This window comes from Carcharodon carcharias, chromosome 2 (genome assembly GCF_017639515.1).
Source record: "Carcharodon carcharias isolate sCarCar2 chromosome 2, sCarCar2.pri, whole genome shotgun sequence".
Lineage (NCBI taxonomy): Eukaryota > Metazoa > Chordata > Chondrichthyes > Lamniformes > Lamnidae > Carcharodon > Carcharodon carcharias.
In genome coordinates, this window is record NC_054468.1 from 52,085,442 (window position 1) to 52,106,793 (window position 21,352).

The following is a 21,352-nucleotide window of genomic DNA, read 5'->3' on the forward strand; positions in this document are numbered from 1 at the left end:
GGGTTTACAGCTGGTGATGCAGCTACTTCAATATGTCCAAGGTGCAATGCTGAAGGAGGCTCCACCTCTCAAGGGAGAGCATGATCTTCGTTTGCCAGATGATTGGGCCTGAGATCACCTCCAAATGTGTGGGTGGACACCCCATGCCAGTGGCTCTGAAGATCACACCAGCCCTCAATTTCTATGCCTCCGGCTCTTTCCAGGGTTCAGTGGGGGATCTGTGTGGAGTCTCCAAATCAGCTGTCCACAGTTGCATCAAGCTGGTGACAGACATTCTGTTCAGGTGGGTAATGACCTTTATTCATTACTGTACGGATGAGGCCAGCCAGGCTGAGTGAGCCGGAAGCTTTGCAGCGATTGCTGGGTTTTTCCGCATGAAGGGTGCCATCAACTGCACACGTGGCCATCAAGGGGCCAGTGGGTGAGCCGGGTGCCTTAGTCAACAGGAAGGGATTCCACTCCATGAACGTGCAGATAGTGTGTGACTACAGGATGCAGATTAAACAAGTCTATGCAATGTGCCCAGCAGCTCCCATGACACTTACATCCTCAGACACTCCCAGATGCCAAGGTTCTTCAGTGCTCTAGCCTGACTGGATGGATGGCTGCTGGGTGACGAGGGCTATCCGTTGAAGAGGTGACTCATGACACCTCTCTGCCACCCAAGAACAGAGGCAGAGAAGTGTTACAATGTGAGTCATGCCTCCACAAGGGCAGTGGTAGAGAAGACTGTAGGTCTGATGCACTTCCGATGCCTGGACCATTTAGGGGGAGCACTACAATACCCCACAGAGCGGGTGTCACTGATAGTGGTTATATGCTGCGCTCTCCACAATCTGGCACTGGCAAGGGGGGACTCGCTGGAAGAAGAGGATCTTGACGCAGCTGCACAGGCCACAGATGATGAGTCCAGTAGTGAGTCTGATGAGGAGCATGAGTGAGGAGAACACTGAGGGTGTGGAGCCAGACCTCAGTAACCTGCAGGGAGGCAAGGACACCAGAGACGCCTTGATCCAAAACTCCTTCAGCTGGGCTACCAAAGATCACCTACCTCATGCCACAGCTGCCGCCTCCATCCCAGATATCTAAAAGGATCCTTTCCTTTGAACACAAAGAACACTCAGTGCCTGTGCAATAAAGTTCAGAGCTACCTACTCTAGTATTACATAATGGCGTTCCCCGCACCAGTGAATTAAAAAGGTGAAGTATACTTAGGCTGTGAAGACAAAAACACAATTTATGTCATTCTGACAATTCAATAATGTTAACAGAAACGTTTCTGTTATTCAACATCGGACCAGTATAAATAAAGTAAATAAAAATGAACATAAAATCATCTGTGACCTGTCCCTCTTGTGCTCTTGTGCCTTTAAGTTACTTTTCCAAGTACCAAGTCTGGTGCAACCCCTTGCTGGCATTGGCATTGGAGACAGCCTGCTGACTCTGCTGCCTTGTTGGCCTTGGCGGTCATCCTTTGGCCAGTGGAGCCTGTGCTGGCCCTGCCTGGGAGGGAGCTGCCAGTTCCATGGCCGGCATCTCCCCAGTCGCCGCAGCCTCATCAGATGCAATGGTTACTGGCAGAGGGGTGGAGGAGCTGCTGCTGTCTTCCAGAGCGCCCTGAGAGCACACCACAGAGACGACAAGCAGCTCGTGCGCCAACATGAGGTTGCTATGGACCTCCCTGCACACGACTGGTGGACGGGCACCTAGCTGTGATACTGGGTGCCTCAGGTCTGAGGCCTGTGCCTGTATGAGGCCTTGCAGGTCCAAGTGCAACCCCAGAATCCCTCATTCTGTAACTGGAGCTTCCTCTCCATTAGAGTCTCAACTTTCTTAATGGAGCAGGCAGTGAGCTCAGCCATGATGGTCGGTGCAGTGTTCATGCTCCACATGGATTCCTCCATACGGGACCATGGCACGCAGACCCTCTTGGATCTCCACCAGATCCTCCCACACAACTTGCTGGACATCCAGCATCTGCCGCCTAATGGACGACTCCAGAGGCTCATCATCAGCCTTCGACTGAGCATCGTCCTGGTCTCAAGCAGTCCTCCGATTGCCAGCATCCTGGGCACACTCTGCCTCCGCCTGTACCTCAAGCGATTGTAAAGTGCCCTCACCACCGTGCACCACAATATTACCCGCCGCTCTAATACCCACTGAGGTGCTGGTATCTGTGTTGGTGCCTGTTTCAGAGAGCGTGTGTGATGCAGGTGCAAATGACACTGGTGGTCCTTCAGTGTCAGGGGTGGCCCTTTGGGGTCAGGAGATCGACTGCTGCTGAACCTAAAAAGGAGAAGGAGGACATATCATTAGTTAAAGTCATCATACTGTCACGGCGCATGCCAGGCACCCAGGTGAGACACAGAGATCTGCATCATGGTGCCCTCGTCTTCCAAGGGCAGGTTTGAGGCTCACATCAATGCAGAGACTACACCAGAATTGTTGCACAAGCCGAAATTCTCACCTCTGTGCACTGTACTCTTACCTTTGCCTTGCACCCCTGCCTCTCCATGACCAGTTGCACGTGATGCATGCTGGTTGTCAAGCTCCAGGGCATCTCACTCACACCTCGAAAGGATTAGGAGGCTAGCAGGGCCTCCACTGGTCCATGACCTTTCTAATACTGCTGTGGGCCGTCTTCCCCTGAAACAGAGGGCACTGTGCAGCAGGTCATCGAAGCGTTTCCAGCACTGCACCCAGATGCACTGCACCACGTTATGGCTGCTGACCAGCGCTGCCACCTCCTCCCCATGCCCTCTTGGTGAGGTGCAATGCCCTCCTTCTTCCATCCCTGGGATAAGGGTGTCCCTCCTGGTAACCACCCCCTCCAAGGAGACGGGCAAGGCACTCATCAGAGAAGAGGGGGGCTGAATGCCCACTCGACCTGCCCTCCCGCCTGTCATGTCCAGCCGCACTCAATTCCATTTGAATGTACGAGGGATGTCCGCCGTGGGAGCCTTCCAGGGGCTGCCTGGGCTGTTTTTAAACCGGCTGCTGGGTCGCCATTGGAACCAGCAGCCGACAGGCACCCGCCCCCGCTCGGCCCTTCCTGGCCCGTGTAGAGCTGTGTTTCACACTGGGCGGGCCAGCATGAAACATGGTTGGGGCCTGATCATTGGTGACGGTCCATTTTGCGGCTACTCCCAGGCCTGCCCACCACGCCTGCCCGACGAAGGGAAAACCCTGCTCTTAGATTTTTCCTCTCCGCATCTTCCTGCCATTCTCTGACCCGCATTTCCCATATTAATATTTTGCTCTCCTGCCTTGACTCTGCACCTTGAATTGTTACCTCTACCCAAGCTTGATCCCCATCCCTCTTGTTTAGTTTAAAGCCCTCTCTACTTCCCTAGTTATGCGATTTGCGAGGACACTCGTCCCAGCAGGGATCCAGTATAAACCGTCCAAACGTACAGCCCCCACTTTCCCCAGTACTGATGCCTGTGCCCCACAAACTGGAAACCGCTTCTCCCACTCCAGTCTTTGAGCCAAGCATTTGTCTCACTAATCTAATTTGCCCAATGCCAATTTGCACATGGCTCAAGTAATAATCCAGAGATTATCATCTTTGAGGTTCTGCTCCTTAATTCGGTACCTAGCTCCTCATACTGACTTCATAGAACCTCTTTTTCTCTACTGAAAGTGATTACTTTAACTTCCTCCCTCCAATTTTCCCCTTGATTTTCTACTATTCTTGGGAAGTTTTTGGTGTCTCTTACTGTGAAGCCAATGATAAAATACTTGTTCAAATTCTTGACTATTTCCTGGTTTCCTATTATTAATTCCACAGTCCCATCCAGTAAAAGGACCATTCTTTGCTTTAGCCATTGCCCATGAACAGCACTTTATCTTTCGACTTGACACTCTACAGCCTTCTGGAATCAATATCGAGCTTAACAACTTCAGATCATAATCTTTATCTCCATCTTGTTCTATGTTTGTTTCTTCTTTGTTTTTTGTTTTGCTGACTCAGTCTTCATCTTGTTTCTTTCTTTATCCCTCATGTTGCATTCAGATGGTATTTATGTAGCAATTCACACCCTTTTTGGACACGATCTTTGTTTCTCTACTCTATCTACTGCCACTCTCTTTGGCTGTTGAATCATGAAATCTTTTGATATTTAATCACCCCTGGCCTTCACCCTGTCACAGACCTTCTCCTTTGTTCTTCCTGCTCCTTCACTTGTCCACTGAATTAAAAGCATCTACATTTCTTCCGTTCTGATCAAAGGTCATCGACCTGAAACACTGGATTTACCGTGCCCGCCAGCATCAGCAGTGTTCAGTGGTATGCGCAGTTAATAAGGCACAACAGTGTGAAACCAATTCCTGATTGTCTGCCCAGTCCACCAATGGTGGGCCGCGTTTTCTGCCATCGGACATCGTAAATCTCTTTGTAATACATCAGCATATCATTATTAGGCCTGCCCGGTCAGCACTTGCAGTCACCAGCACCGAACTTCACAGACAGCACCACATCAGTTTTAGGGGGGCTCTCGGCAGGTCAGCCATATGTGGGTGGCTTTTCAATGGCTGCAGGGCTAGGGCTTGCTTGGGGAAGGGGGAGAAATGGCCTCAGGCAAGGGAAGAGGCTGTAGAATGAGGGCTGTACTGGGGAAGGAGGGTAACTCAGAGTGTGTGTGGGGGGCATATATTGATCTGTGGTCTCAAGATGGTGAGGGCTGAGGAGACAGTCTCCAGAGGAGATAGGGCCAGATGGAGCTGTGAGGGTATGTGTGTAAGAATGGGTTGTGATATCCCTCGATCTGGCAGAGTGAGATGCCAGTGAATGTGAGATGGGCTTGAATTTGTAAGTTTAGAGTGATGAGCTGGTTGCTATACCCTGGTTGCACAGATAAGATCATTCATCCTCTATCTACATTAGATGGCCAACCTCTTCTGTGCAGCATTGGCAATGATCATCACTGCCACTGCCTCCCCAGCCTGGTTGGTCACACCAGTGCCCATCCTGCGGCCAGAGCAGGGTTAGAGGACATCACGGCAGGTCTCCGCTGCGTCCAAAAGGCTTTCCAGTGGCATGTCACCAATCCTGGGGGTTGCAGTCTTTTTGCCTTTTGTGGACATCTTTCCTGTAGTAGTCGTGGTCTGGATGCCCTGAGATGTGTGCGCACATCTGGACTTTAAATATGGCGCCTGGCTTGATGAAGCGGTGCGGTGATGGCATGGCGGGCAAATGAGAGTCCGTCCGCTATTGATATGGCGTGTTTCTCAAGAATGCACAATAAATATGGCAGGCTTAGGACGATACGGCTTGAAAACCTGCCATTGCGGCCGATGGATAAACGTCATTTCACCTGCCTGTTACCGCACTTAGTGCAAGTCTGGGACGATTCCACCCATGAACTCTGTTTCTCTCCACAGGTGCTGCCTGATCTGCTGAGTTTTTCCATTTCTTTTGTTCTTGTTTTTATATTCCTTGCTAGATTATTTACAAATTCTCATTTTCCCCCTCCTTATTATTTTTGAAGTCATCCCTTGCTGGTTTCTAAAATGTTCTCAAACATCTGGTCACCACTAACCTTTGCAATCTAAGCCTTTCTTCAATTTGAAACCATCTTTAACTTCCTTAGTTAACCACAATGCTTTATCCTTCTCGTAGTGCCTTTCTCAGTGGAACATATCTTTGGTAAAAGTTAAGAGAAATTTTTCTTTAAATATCTGCTACTGCTCATTTACATTCTTACCTTTCAACCTATTTTACTAGTCTATTTTAGTCAATTCTACATACCTTCATACCTTTGTAAGTTCTTTAGGTTTAAGACACTAGTTTCAGGCCCAGGTTTCTCCCCTTCAAACTGAGTGTGAAATTCTATCTTATTATGATTCCCTAGAGTATCCTTTACAATGAGATTACTAATTAACCCTGTCTCATTACACATTGCCTGGTCTAAAATAGCCTGTTCCTTGGTTGGTTCCATATTGTTCTAAGAAACTGTCCCAAATACACAGTATGAACTCATCCTCAAGGTTGCCTCTGCCAATTTGATTTGCCCAATTTATATGAAGATTAAAATTGCCCAGCATTATTGCAGTACCTTTCTCACAGGCCCCATTATTTATTGGTTTATCCTCTGTCATGCAGGTTAGCTACTATTAGGAGGTCTATTAACTACTCCCTTCTTTCACTTGCTATTTCTTGACTCCACCCAAACTGATTCTATGGCTAGAATATTGCCGTCAGCATGTGGGGGCAGGCCCGACATGCTAATGCACAAAATGACGTTGGGCATGCGTCCCGACATCATCGCGCGTCATTTAGTTCTTTTGTTCGGCAGGCGCATGCCGGAGACGCCTGCGTGCCCACAAAACTGTCAAAGGCCTATTAAGGCCATTAGGAAACAAATAAAGCTAATTAACAGCACTGCCTGTCCAACCTTAAGGTTGGTGGCAGGCAAAGAGACCAAGCGGCCTTCGCATTTTTCAGGAAACCTTGTCTACGGGTGGAATGAAGTTTCCTGAAAGTTTTATTAAACAAATAAAAAAATTTCCCGAATATAATAACATGTCCCATCTCATGTGACACGGTCACATGAGGGGACATGTTTGGATAAAATAATTAATTAAAAGTTAATATCAACTTAATCTCCCTGAGGCAGCTCCGTACCTCAGGAAGATTGCTGTGCTCTTTCGTGCGCATGTGCAAAAGAGCGCAGGCCCCAACTCTCCCTCCTCCCCCTGCCCACACAGGTAGTGCTGAGCGCTACCGGCCGTGCGTCACGCTGGGCGGGCCACATGTAAAATGGCAACGCGCAGCTAATCATGGGCAGCGATCGGCTCCATGCCCGCCCCTGCCCGCTCCCACCCAGCCCACCCTACATAGGTAAATTTCTGGCCTATATCTTTATCTCCTGAGCAGAGGGCATTTCTCATTACTGTATTGATCTCATCCTTTATTAACAGGGCTATCCCACCACCTTTTCCTTTCTTTCTAGACCCTTGAATATTCAGTTCACAGCCTTGGTCACCTTGCAACCATGTCTGTGTAATGGTTATTATATCATACCCATTTATTTCTACATTTGCACCATCAATTTATTTACTTTGTTATGAGTGCTGCATTAATTCAGATAAAGAGCCTTTAATCCTTTTTATAATTTTCCTCACTCTGACCCAATTGCTGGTGGACTGTTATGTTTCTATGTTCCGTCCCTTCCTGTCACTCTGGTTATCATTATCCTCCTATGCTGCAATACTGCCTTGTCCTTTCTCATTAACTTTTGAAATGACCCCTTCGCCACTCCCTCAGTATCTTGTTCAAAGCCCTCTCTATAGTCCTAGTTATATGATACACCAGGATACTGGCTCCAGCACAATTCAAGTGAAGCCCATCGCAATGGGACAGCTCTCCTTTTCTCTGATACTGGTGCTAGTACCCCATGAATTGTGACCCATTTCTGTCACACCAATTCTTCAGCCAGATATTCAACTCTCTGATCATTATCTACCCTATGCCAATTTGCTTGTGACTCAGGTAGCAATCCAGAGATTATTACTGTTATGGTTCTGCTTTTTAATTTAGCCCCTAGCTGCTCACACTCCCTTAGCAGAACCTCTTTCTTAATCCTATGTCCTTGGTACCCATGTGGACCATGACAAATGGATCAACCCCTCCCAGTTCCTCTCCGGCCCAAGGAGATGTCTTTAACCCTGGCACTGGAGAGGGAATGCAGCCTTCGGGATTCAGGTCCTTGGCTGTACAGAACAGTGTTTACCTCCCTAATCATACTGTCCCCTACTATTATTACATTTAATTTTCACTTCCACTTGAATGGCCCCCTGTACCATGGTGCTGTGGTCAGTTTTCTCCTTCACTCTTCAAGCCCCTGTTCGCATCCACAGAGGCTCCAAGATTCTCGGACCTGTTGGACAAGGGCTGAGGCTCCTCTTTTGCTCACTTGCAGTCACATCCTCCGGTCCCTGACCACAGACCAAATGTGAAGTACTTCATCTAAGGGGTGTGCCTACCTCCTAGAAGTAAGTGTCCAGGTAACTTTCCCCCTCCCTGATACGATACAGTGCTGAAGCTTGGACTCCGGCTCATCAACTCTGAACCAGGTTCTTCACCTGCAGACACTTACATCCGATGTGCTTGCTGTGGATCATGGTGGTATCCACCAGCTTCCACATGCTATAGCTGTAATCCATTGCCTTCCCTGCCACCTCTACTGTATTTTATTTAACTAATTAGGGTTTCAAGTTTTAAAATATCACTCAACAATTATTTGTAGCTATATTAAGGAGTTTAACTATTTAAACTATAAATTTAACCCAGTACTTATTTCTCCCCAGTCCCTGTTTAAATTATTGCCCTAGTTTAGAGGAAATAAAACATAAAACTTACCAACTAATCACCTGCTTGCTCATCTAATTAAAGTCTCTAGACATCAGCTCTCAGGTCTTGCTGTCCCTCACTCTTAAAATTCAACACAGACAAAATCAATTTTTGTAATATCTGGTCTGATTCTATCTGATCATTTAACCATGCAGGGTAGAGGTTGGATAATGAGAAAATAGTAATGAAAGGCCTAAACTGTTCACAGAACATTGAAACACTGTACAGCTTCTGCAAATAAACCTTTTGTTATACTGCAGCCAACAAAGCTTCCAAATTTTCATGTCTTGCAAACGACTTAGGTATTTGGCTGTAAACAAGCTATTACATTACCTAAGGAAATAGTATTAAATTTGTTCATGTGAATTTCCCCATTGTCCAAGATGCATTGTAAGCAGTAATATGCTAGTTAAATCATGCCACATGTGATCAAAGAAGCAGATCTCATTTTTAAATAGTTTACTTTTGAGATCTGGTTGATTTTCATCAATTAATTATATTACATGTCTGGATCCCAATTCAACTACCAACACTTCAACTTACATAATTTTCAGGGGAAGAATTTTCTGTGTGCTGGGCGGGCCAATCAGGAGGGGGCGTGAAGCTGATCACCGCCCACGATCGGCTCAGCGCTGCCATTTTACGTGGGTGAGCCAATTAAGGCCCACCTAGCGTGAATCACAGCTCCCAAGGGCAGCAGAAGGGGACAGGCAGTGGTGGGACTGCAATGACCCCCGGGGTCCAATGGCGACCCGGCGGCCTGTTTAAAGAGCGTGCAGGCAGCCAACGATTGTGACTAGAAGGGTTCCTGGGAGCGCTGTCAGAGAGCAGGGCAGGTCAGTGGGGCACTGTGCCCCTCGATTCTCAGATGGGTACTTTGCAGACCTCCTGAAGGAGTTGGCAGCATGGCGTGAAATCCTTGTGCCGAAGGATGGGAGGAGGAGGCCCCACCAAATGGCTGGGAGGTGATGGCAGCGCACACAATGTGGTGCGACACACCTGGGTTCAGTGCCGCACCAGGGTTCAGTGCCGCAAGCGCTCCAATGACCTGTTGCGATCAGGAAAGGTGAGTACCATGTTGGCATGGGTCACTTAGCACAGCAGTTAGGCTGGTCCGCCACCACCCCCCCACCACACGTCTTTCCTGCAACCATTCCACTGTTGACTGTTTCGTGAATTCAGCATCCAACATGGGTTTCCCATAGATTATGGAAGGAGGAGCACATCCTGATCCAGGGACCTGACATGCACATTAACAGTGTCACGACTTCAACTAATCAAATGTCCTTGTTCTTCCTTTCAGCCTCACTGGGGCAGGCCTGGAACGAAGAGGCAGAGGACCCGCCACTAACACCTGAGGCCCTGATGACTTACAAGAATCAGCGTCACACCATCTCAGCCAGGCAGGCACCAGTGCAGATACTAGCACCTCAGTGGGGATTAGATTGTGGGCTAGTGTGCCGGGGCACTGTGGTGAGGGCATTTCACACTCGCTTGAGGTGCAGGCAGAGACAGAGACTGCCCATGGCGCCAGCAATCAGAGGACTGCAGGGCACCAGGAACATGCTCAGTCAGTGGCTGATGATGTGCCTCTGGAGTCATCCCTGAGGAAGCAGACACTAGAAGTCCAGCAGGGTCTGTGGGAGGATCTGGCGGAGATACGTAAGGGAACGCGTGCCATGGTCTCCGTGATGGAGGAGTCCATGAGGAGCATCAGCAATACAATGACCCTCATGGCCAAGCGCAATACCTCCTCCATGGAGAGGCTCCTCCAGGAGAACAATCAGGGCTTCCTGGGGATGCATTCGGACCTGCAAACCCTCACAGCGGCATTGGCCTCAGTCGGTCAATGTCAGTGTGGGAGATGGATTGGGCACCCAGTATCCAAGCTAGGTGCCCGTCCATTAATGGTGAGCAGGGAGGTCCAAAATGACCTCACGTTGGCACACGAGCTGCCTGTCATCTTTGCAGGTTCATCTGGGTGCTCTGGATGTGGTGCTCCTCTGTCCCTCTACCAGTGACCGTGGGATCTGATAAGGCTGCGCCGACTGGGGAGATGCCAGCTATGCCACTAATCGCTCCCTCCTAGGCAGGGCCATCGCAGGCTTCACAGGCCAGAGGACGCCCGCCAAGGTCATCAAGGCCAGCAGGACAACAGAGTCAGCAGTCTGTCTCCAATGCCAGTGTCAATGAGGGGAGGAGCACCTAGATGTAGCACCTGAAAATGTAAGCATAAGGAACCTTAGGCACACCACGGGCTTATCCCTGGTGGTTTTCCGTTGCCCCGGTATTAGTTGATTATTAGTCGGTGTGCAGCTCAACACCTGTGAATGAAGTTTCTTTTGTTTTGTTGTGAAATCATTAAATGTTTCAGTTGTGAACAAGGCTCAGGGTGTTTCCTTACTTCTGCAGGTGCATGGGAACCCATGATGTTGTGAGTGACTTGTTTGTCAATGAGCTTTATTGACAAGGCACATAGTTAATGTTCCTATTCAGGCAGATCTTACTCTCTGGTATCGAGTATGGAGCCTGCAGCCCAGGAATGTGTTGGAGGTCCATCTGTGGTGTGCTAGCTGAAGGTTCATTGGATTAAAGCCTCCCGGGTGTCCCTGCCTCCCTGGAGGTTGCCCGGGTCAGCGTCTACCCCTCAGTGTTACACTGAGCATGCTCGTCCTCGGACTCACTGCTGGACTCATCTTGTGCAATCAGAGCATCTGCGTCTACATCTTCTTCCTCCACTGTGTCCCCCCTTTCCAGTACCAGATTGTGGAGAGCACAGCATGCAACCACTATCAGCGACACACGATCTGGGGGGCACTGGAGCGCACCCCCTGAGCAGCCCAGGCATCGGAAGTGCATCTTGAGAAGACCGATGGTTCTCTCTACCACAGCCCTTGTGGGGGCATGACTCCTATTGTACCACTGCTCAGCCTCTGTTCTTGGATGGCAGAGGGGCAGCATGAGCCACCTTTTGAAGGGATAGCCCTCGTCACCCAACAGCCAGCAATTCAGTTCGGCTGGAGCACTGAAGAGCCTCAGCATCCTGTGATCACACACTATCTGCACGTTCATGGAGTGGAATGATGAAGGCTCCCGGCTCTCCCACTGATGCCTTGATGGCCGCATGTGTGCAGTCTATTGCACCCTGGACATGGGGGAACCCAATGATTGCTGCGCAGCCTCTGGCTTGCTCCGCCTGGTTGGCCTCATCTGAGCGGTAATGAATGAATGTCAATACCTGCCTAAACAGAGCATCTGTCACCAACTTTACACAAGTGTGGACAGCTGACTGGGAGACTCCTCAAAGATCAGCCCCCGACCCCTGGAAGGAGCCGGAGGCATAGAAATCAAGGGCAGCTGTGACTTTCAACACCACTGGCATGGGGTGCCTGCCCACACAGTTGACGCTGACCTCAGGGCCTATCATCCGACAAGTGGAGGTCACAGTCTCCCTGGAGAGAAGGAGCCTCCTTCGGCAATGTACCTCAGATATATTGAGGTAGTTGCATCACCGTCTGTAAACCCTGACAGCAGGATAGTGGCGTCTCCTGCAGTCCCTTCCACCTTGCACTTCCTGTTGGCCCTGTGCCCCTTGTTCCTACACCTGCCCTCCCAAAGGTGGCTCCCCTAGAGGCTGAATTTGGACTCCTGGCCTCCTTCCCCTTCTGGCCCTCTCTTCCTCCTCAGAGGAGATGCCTCCAATGGAGAGCACAATCCCCATTCTCAGGGTAAGGGAAGGCTGTCTGAAACCAGCAAGGCCCCAAGAATTATGTTTCCTCCAGAGTCCTTACCTGAAGGCTGTTATTCCTGTAAAAGCAGCTCTGAAGAGACCTAAAGTTCTCCTGTTCACACAAGCAAGTAGCAGTAAGTTTAAAAAGTAAATGTCCAACAAGTTCTACTCACCCCTCTTATCCCGCTCGTGGATGAGGTTTTTAAAAATGTGGCCTACCCGCCTGCCCACTGTGCTCGTGCAACGCCCTGGAGATCACACGGGCTCCGAAAAATCTCAATCTATTTATGCCTCAAGGGCCTTAAGTGGCCCGTTAATTAATGGCGGGACTACATCAGAGCTCATAGCGCCCGCCCACTGAAATATCGTGATGGCGCGCGATAACATTGGGACGCATGACCGATGTCACCGCGCGTCATTTTACACATCGGTGTGTCGGGCCCGTCCCCGTACGCCGATGTCAAAATTCTGGTCCATATGTCTGGTGTGTTTCCTGAACCTGAATACATTCTTGGGAAATTAGAAAATCGTTTTGCAATCTAGACAAATGAAGCACCCAAATGTGTTAAATAATTGCTGATGCACTGTTGAAAGAAAGTCTCATAAAGAACCTGGTGTCCTGCTTTCTTTCCTGCCTTGTCTCTCCTCCCTATTTAAATTAAACCATACATCATATTATATTGGTATCATTTACTCTGTGAGATGCCTGCAGAGAGAGGAGTCAGTGGAGCGCAAGGTGTATTAACCTGAAGAGTGCTGTGCAGGAGGATGCTGGGGCAGTCAGAGTGTAAGGCTTAGCTCCTGAAAGTGTTACATGACTCACCTTTCCCACCCATCTGAGAAGCTGTATTCTCCTGGTACATTGTCTCCTGGTTGCAGGGACCACACTTTTGCTGCTGACCTTCTTGGCCTTTTCCAATCACGCCTGCTTCATTGCTCCCTTCCTCCACACTCACACCCACCACCCCCCCGCCCTGCCCTTGGGAAAGGTCACTTCACTGCAGTCCCTCGGACCCGCAGAAGAACCTCCAGGTAAGAGTGAGACACCTCAGGAGAAGCCTTTCTAGGTCTCCTCTCTGTTCCTGTGGTTGCTGCAGCCTCAAATGCTGGCTCAGACAGCGACACCCACATCCCGTGAATGAATTTTTAAAAATCCATGCGCAATTAAGCTTTTCTGACCTGTGCCAGGGTCCCTTTAATTAGAAATCTTTCCTTTGACAGATCCGCACTGGATATTGTCTGCCCTCACAAAGTGATGAGGGAACCTGGAGAAGCAAGAGATTTCAATGGATTCCTGACCCACAAATGATCACTTGGTTTGGCAGGACCAGGTATTTAAAATCATGCCTAATGTGTTGTTGTGAACACGATTATTTGATATTTCAAATCTTAAAACTCCGAAAATTAGTGTTAACATCTGAGTTCAGTGGCTCAGTGACAGATGAAGAAATGATGAAGGATGACTTATTACAGTAATATCTCAGTTGGCCACTTCTGTTTCTGCTAATGAAATTATAAGCTCTCTCACTCTTTCAAAACTATGCAATCATAATTGTTTATTAGTTTGTCCCAAATGAAAAATGAACATTTCTTCCATTTTGAGAAAGGACACAAATATAATTCAGGGTTAAAAACTTTCAGTAGAAATAACTTACCAAGTGCAACAGTACCCATCAAGAAGGGTGCTCCAATGCTGGAGAAATCATTGATTATTTCTTGATGGACCTCGGAGCCCACAACAAAGGTCACAATTACCTGAAAAGGAGAAGACAGATTGTGCAAATGACTAATTCTCTTCCAAGAAACATGACACAATGGGCTGAACCTTCCCAGCCCATGATGGCAGACTTGAAGTTGAGGCAGAAATAGAGTGAGTAGCCATGTTGGCATGGCTACTTGATCCATTCCCACCGCCAGGAAACTTTTCCAGGTGCAGACTGGATCAGTTGTCCTCTCCACGAAGGCAGGCAGCCAATTAACATTATCAAAGCCCCAATGAGGGGCAACTTTGTGGCCTCCCTGGCATTTTGCACAGCAGAGCATCTTCCTGCCTTGTGCAGAGGCAGCAGACTGGGGGGTCATCAGAGTCAAAGGCTCCTTGTGCAAAGAGGGAGCCGCATTCATAAAAGGTTGCAATTAAGGTTGTGATGAATGCACTGGAGGGTTTCCCCTCCTCTTGAGCTACCAGTCTAGATCCCAGTTCCCAGCAGTGCCCACCTCTTCTGCTGGGGTTGCTGTGGCTCCAGAGTTGTTGCCCCTCCAATTAGGCTGGCAGCATTCAGGATGGCAAGCATAGAAGTGGCTAATTAGGAGGGTTCATCCAGGAGGATTGATATGCTGGCCTTGCTCTCAGCAAGTGAGAGCTCCTGGCCCCATTTGATCCCGATATCAGCCCGTGGCAAAATCCATCCCAATGCCTTGCAGTGCATTAACCTTTTTCCACTGACATTTTGAGTGATATTTCCATACTGTCTATATTCAAATTCAAAATTTACATACACAAATATAAAGCCTAGAATTACTGCTGGTGATATTTGCGGGGGGGCGCAGTAGCATAGTGGTACTGTCACTGGACTGGTAATCCAGAGACCAGGGGATTGCTCAGGGGACACGGCAGATGTTGGAATTTGAATTCAATAAAATTCTGGAACTAGAAGTTTAATAATGACCATGAAATCATTGTTGATTGTTGTAAAAATCCATCTGGCTCACTAATATCCTTTAGGGAAGGAAATTTGCCGTCCTTACCTGGTCTGGCCTACATGTGACTCCAGACCCACAGAAATGTGGTTGGCTCTTAAATGCCCTCTGAACAAGGGCAGTTAGGGATGTTAAAAAATGCTGGCCTAGCCAGCGATGCCCACATCCCATGAATGAATAAAAAAATAAACAAATTAATTGGTTAAATAGCCAACATGCATGAACATGTAAATTGTTGGTCCGCTATGGCTCCTGTGTAGACCACAGGGTCTTCACCTGAAACTGAAACAGGCATCAGATCCCTTTTCATATGCAAACAGAGAACTCCTTCCTAAAACTGGGCTGCCCTGAAGGTAGCTGGTGCCAGACTGGCTGCACTTAGGATAAGTAAGTCTATGTGTGGCCTAATAGGATGTCCTTCACCAACCCTTTTATTGCAATACCAACATGAGCTTCTGGGAAAACATACAGCATTATGGTTAATACAAACAGAAAGTGCTGGAAAAACTCAGCAGGCCTGGCAGGATCCATGGAGGCAGAAACAGAATTAATATTTCAAGTCGAGTTTGACTCTTCTTTGACAAATTTCCAGCATCTGTAATATTTTGCTTTTATTTTAGCATAAGCAATCACTGGTGAATCAGAGACATGCCCTCAGGGATCCACTGGCATGTGTGGGTTTGGCTTTCCTTTACATCCCATTCATGCCTGATTTTGGGTACTTAAAGGCAAATCCTTCAATTTAAAAAAAAATCCTTCTGTGTTTCCTATTTGTTTCAGGTCTTTATATACTTGGGTATTGTTCAAGTATTAAAATACCAGCTTAGCTGTATATTTCTGCCGTGTATTATAATGCTGTATAATGCAGACAGTTGACCGGTTTGCGCTCAGTTGTACTGCCAGGCTAGGCTCTGGAATTTTGCTAACATGCTTGTGTGGGGGAGGTCTCTTTGTTGTTGTGTGGACTCAGGCAGAAAGCCCAAATTAGAGCAGACACACACTGGATAGGTTTGAATGGCTTTTTTCCGTCTGGTATTTTAGGAGAGAAACCTAACACAGTGGAGGAGGTTTTGATTTTGTGTGATAGTGTGAAAACTGGTGATCGCGAATTGGCGAGTTCATTTTAAATTTTTCTTCATTTTTCTTTTCATTGACTTCTTTCTCTGGATTCAACCAAAGTTGTTTGTCAGGAAATGCTCACAGAAGTTATAGCCTATGATCCTTTATGGTGACGTTTAATAGCAATGAAATAAAATAACCACAATGTGCAAGAACAGTGAATTATTATTAAACTGACATGGAATAAATGATATAAGACCAGGTGGCACATCCACACTTTTACACTTGAGCAGAAGAATTCCGAAACTTACTTAGAGGAAATGTGCAATAGGAATTTCCAGACTGAGTCTGATATTTGTCTACATTTGTCTTTCACATATAGGAATTGGTTAAAATAATTTATTTAAAAAGTAACATTTTAAAAATGCATTCTGTTCATGTTTCGACCAAAGCAAGTAATCTGCAGAATATTGTACTCACTGTGATGATTAACAGAGTTCCTTTTGCCAGTGTCAAAATGGATGTAATTGGCTGTATAATAACTTGAGCCAGAATAATTCCCAAAGACAAGACCCATGTGAAGAATGGAATGACATAGACATGCCTAAGATAAATAAAAGAGTTTATATATAATTTTGGAACAATTCTTCATAATAATGTCAAACAAAAATCTATGGGGTATATTTTAGAGGGGTTATCTCACAGTGAGATGCTTCAAGATTCAGTGCTGGCACCAATACCATTACTAATTGAAATAAATGACCAAGATTTAGAAATGAATACAAAGTGATAAGATTAGCGGACAATACTGATTTAGGTGGGGATGGCGGAGGGAGGGTTGGCAATGGAACTGGAAGGGACTGATAGATATCACAAATGGGGCTCCTTTGGATCTCCAAAAATGTGACAGTTTGACTTGAGTGCATGGGAGGTTAAAAAGTTAAAACTCAAACAGAACTGAACCTGCCTGGAATCCATGCAATTTCAGTTTTAACAGAGGCAGGGTGAGGGGCAGGTACCCAATCTACTCAGAATAGGTGCCATTGTAACATTTTAAAGAGGCTTTGTGCCTTCATTTCAACAGTGGTTTTTTTTTAACCAGTTGGCTGTTTTTCCCTTGTGCAGGAGGCTTTCCCTACGACGGGCACTCAGCCTGTCAGTCAGGCTGGTTGTTGGGGATGAAACCTACAGAAAAAAAATTAAAAGGTGCCCTACAGCTAAAAACTGTAAGATGTTTAGGAAACCCATACTTCCTGGTTTCCCATCCCTCCAGAGACTGAATGCGCCTCTAAGCTAAAAGCCAGGCTCATGCATAAGTGAGCAGGACAATAACAGGTGAAATTCAATGTAGACAAGCATAAGGTGAGAAACGTAGTAAAGAAAAATAGACAACATGCAAACTTTCTTAAAAATAATGAAATAGATAAAAGATGAAGCTGAAAAATAGTCTTTTAACCAACCAATGCAAGGTAGTAAACAATACAATGCTGAAAGACATGACCAAAACAATAGAACAGAAATCATAGGAGGTAAAGATCAAGCAGCAACTTTAATACGGTGTTTCATTCTGGTTGCTAAGAAACAAGAAAGTTTCAAGTGCTGAAGGCAGTGCAGAGAAAACCCATAAGATTGACTGCCAGTGTTTTGGTCTGAGTTGTGGAGAAAGATTGCATAGACTTGGGCTTATATGTCTGGAAAGAAGGCACCTGAGAGGTGATCTTTAGAGATATAAGATATTTACGGATATAGAAAAAGCCCAGAATATTACTTTTAATTGTGGGAGTAGAATTGAAGGACACATATTCAAACCAGTAAAAGGAAAATTTAGGACCGATATCAGGCCTTCTTCTGCACATAAGAGTGTTTAAGATATGGAATAAACTTCCAGTTAGAGGTATGGGGGAGGCAGAAGTCCTGAATAATGTAAAAACATGTGGACTTTAAAATGCTGGGTCATCTACATCTCTGCATGGATGGATCCAGGTGGGTCAAATAGGCTTCCTCAGGTGCAATTAATTACTGATTTACACCAACAATCTTGCAGACTCTTACAGGATTATAAAATGGTTGTGCTCTAATTATTTGTTACATTTTTCACAAAAAATATTGAAAATCAAACTTCACATAGAATAGCTACAGCAGGTCTAGGGGCTCTGGCTTGGATTTTTGTAAAGCCAGAGAGGCTCTCTGCATTTGTGAAAATGGCTCCAGAGGCTGGAATTCAGACATCCCACCTTCGAACACAGCACATACTATCTTCGCAGTGGGGGTTGGTTCACAAAGGAAACTGTAAGTGTTAAGGTGCAGCTGCCTCAAGCCTGATGTTATTTTCTCTGGTGGAATGTCCAAAACACAACTTGTGCATTTTTGACCCAGTAAGAGAAGGTTCAATTTACCAGAGTCAAAAACAGAAAATGCTGGAAAAACTCAGCTGGTCCAACAGCATCTGTGAAGGGGAAAAAAAGTTAATGTTTCGAGTCTTGTTGAAGAGTCATAAGGACTCGAAATGTTAACTTTTTTTTTCTCTCCACAGATGCTGTTAGACCTGCTGAGTTTTTCCAGCATTTTCTGTTTTTGTTTCAGATTTCCAGTATCCGCAGCATTTTGTTTTTAAACTTACCAGAGTCCTTTGGAGAGGTAAGGTACCCTTTTGGATATAGTCCCGGGGCACCTTTGGGGAAGGTTAGATGCCCTTTGGGAGAGATAAGGTGCCCTTTGGGATTGTTAAAACTAGATATGAATGTGCATACAAAATGCTTAAATTCATTGGAACTGTCATGCTCATTGGAGCTATCAAGATAGCTGTCAAAAGGAACTGTCAAGAGAGCTCTCAAAAGGAGCCGAAAAGGCATTTAAAACTCCTGCCCTTTAACCATTGTAAAAAACCTGTGCTTGCTATTTCACTCTGTCTTTTGACATAAACTGGAGAGTTTTCATTACAGGATTAGTGCTGCATGGCTGATTTCACCTTTCATTATCACGGTGGGGTGCCTGTCAGTACACAGTTTGATTAACAGTTCCAAGTGGTTATAATCTCTTTGAGTTAGGGATAATGAATTCTAATGCTTGTTTTATAAGGGATTAAAGGAGGTTAAATATAGTGATTTGTTTTATTGATGAGAGTTGTTTTTTGAAATAGTGAATTCATCAATAGACAATTAAGAACTTTATTTAATCTCAGCATGGGTCCTGACGTCAGCCCACGGTGGACACTTGGTGCATAGAGGAGCACAGGCTGGCATGGAGGTTATGGGGACAATGGCAGGGGGTGGGTGGGTTGGCATGGGGATTTTGTCAGGGTGCAAGAAGTGAGGGCTATAGGGTTTTTTATGTTTTATTGTTTTTTTAAAAAATCTTGAAACAATGCCAGTGCACTGATGCAGGCCTTCATCCAGCCCTCCTCTGCACCCGGCAGCCTTTGTACTGTTTCTGGGGTCGCCTGCCATGACCACATTTTTACCCCCCAACCGGAACAAAAATCAGAAACTTCGGAGTACTTCCTGTTGGGTCCCAGGTGTACAAGCTGGGAATTGTCCCAACTCTGTACTCCTGACCTGGGAGCAAAGTTTTAGGCTTCTATCTATAAGACATGTAGACAACAAGTTAGACTAAATACTGGGAAGTATATATTTTCTTGGGGAGAGTCATGGATTGTTTGATGCCTTATGGAGTTGAGGAGGAATTTTAGTTTTGTTCCGTGATTAGGTTTTCTTTCCCATTTTTTCTATCTATTCCAGGAGTTAGTATTATCATAGGCTGAGCACTAATGGGCCTAACAATCTTTGCTTGCCATTTTTTCAAATACTTTAGCTCCGTGATTCATAAAAATTATTGAGTAAGAAAAGAGATTACTGGTATAATAAAAAGCAAAAATGTTAGAAATATTCAGCAGCTCAGGTAGCAAATGTGGAGAGAAAAACGGAGTCATGTTTTAGGTCGATAACCCTTAATCAGAAATGGGAAAAGTTACAAATGTATTAAGCTTTAAGTAAGTGAAAGGAGGGATGGTAGAAAAAAGAGCAAAAGGGATGGTGTTTGATAGAGTGGAAGATGAGAAAGATTAAATGATAAAAAATTTGGTGGTGCAGGGCCGAAGGGAGTGGTTATGGGACTGGTGAAGAAATAAAATATGTGTTTAGAGAAGGTATGAATGGCAGAATGAAGAACATCTGCCATCTGAAAGGAAAAATAAAAGAAAAACAAAAGTAAAATTGAAACCTGAAAAAAAAACAAAAGAAAATAGAGGCAGTGTTTATGGTCTCAAATTGGCGAACTCAATGAACTCAGTGCTGAGTCTAGTAGGCTGTAAGGTAACTAATCGAAAGGTGACATACCATTCCTGGAGCTTACACTGAGTTTCATTCGACACTGCAGTAGGTTGGAGACAGAGAGGTCAGTGTGAGGGCTGGTGGAGATTTAAAATGATAGGTGACTGAAAGCTCTGGGTTCATGCTTGCAGAGTGAATGGAGATGTTTCGCAAAGCAGCAATCCAGTTTGTGTTTGGTCTCCGTGATGTAGAGCAGACCATGCATTGTGAGCAGTGAAAACAGTATAGAAAATGGAAAGAATTACATGTTGTTAGGGGAAAATTAGAAATGCTAAAAGGGAACACTAAGAATTTACTGAAAAACCTTAAAATCTCCAGATAGACATGGATGCTAAACAAATTGACTGCCGAGGGTAAGCAGATGGACATTGCATACAAAGGAGCTTTGAGTTTTGTGTGATTTACAAAGTTTCAAGAGATGAGCTAATATCTAGGCACAGAGAGAACCATTCAAGTGGTAAAATGGTGCGTTGAATTCTTGAGAGCTGGACTGGAGATAAAACATAACATAAAGTTAGTTTAGGTATATTCCCCTCTCAGGTAGGGAAGGGGCAGATGGTTTTAGCTTAGATATGGGAAAACATACAATGGACAGAGGGGTCTTTGATGAAACACCAGCAGTCTTGAGTTGTGAGAACCAAGGTCTTGCGTACGTGTTTTAATTTTGATTGGATAATACAATTATGTATACATCCTTTAGAATAATTGGTTAGCAGAATCATATGTTTATGTACTCAATAGGATAGTTTTAACATGGCACCTGTGTGTCGGTTACCGAATGGATATATTCAAATGTACTCAAATGTATTGTGATACGAAAAAGTATATAAGTTACGAGACTTTGTAATTATGGCAGAGCGCCCCTTGATGGACTAAGAGGCTGCTCTCCCTGCATAAGCTTGTACAAGCTTGAATAAACCGGCTTGTTTGAGAATCCAAACAACAGACGTCCTGAGTTATTTGTCCTGACCTGAGACCTGGTCTGAGCCATAGTTAAGAGGACAGCTGCACCACACAAAAGCCAGATCAACCCGGGTTCTCGGGGAAGGGAATTCCGCTGACACATGTAAATCACTATTTCACCAGGAAGAAATGTTTGGGGCCTTGGACATTAAAAAGAGGAAGTAAAAGTTGTTTAAAGAGTCTGCGTTTGCACAGAAATATGTCATAGCAAGGGGTGAG

General features: G+C 45.9%; 1 protein-coding gene across 4 annotated transcripts in view; it reads right to left on the reverse strand.

The window, feature by feature from the left end:
- Positions 1-21,352, reverse strand: part of si:ch211-51h4.2 — a 432,821-nt gene that overhangs the window by 214,205 nt on the left and 197,264 nt on the right. For all 4 annotated transcript variants that reach the window (XM_041210942.1, XM_041210945.1, XM_041210934.1 and 1 more), the window contains 2 exons: positions 16,323-16,446; positions 13,739-13,838 (listed from right to left, as the gene is read on the reverse strand). In XM_041210942.1, the coding sequence (XP_041066876.1) occupies positions 13,739-13,838; positions 16,323-16,446 (224 nt within the window). The remainder of the gene's footprint in view (positions 1-13,738; positions 13,839-16,322; positions 16,447-21,352) is intronic.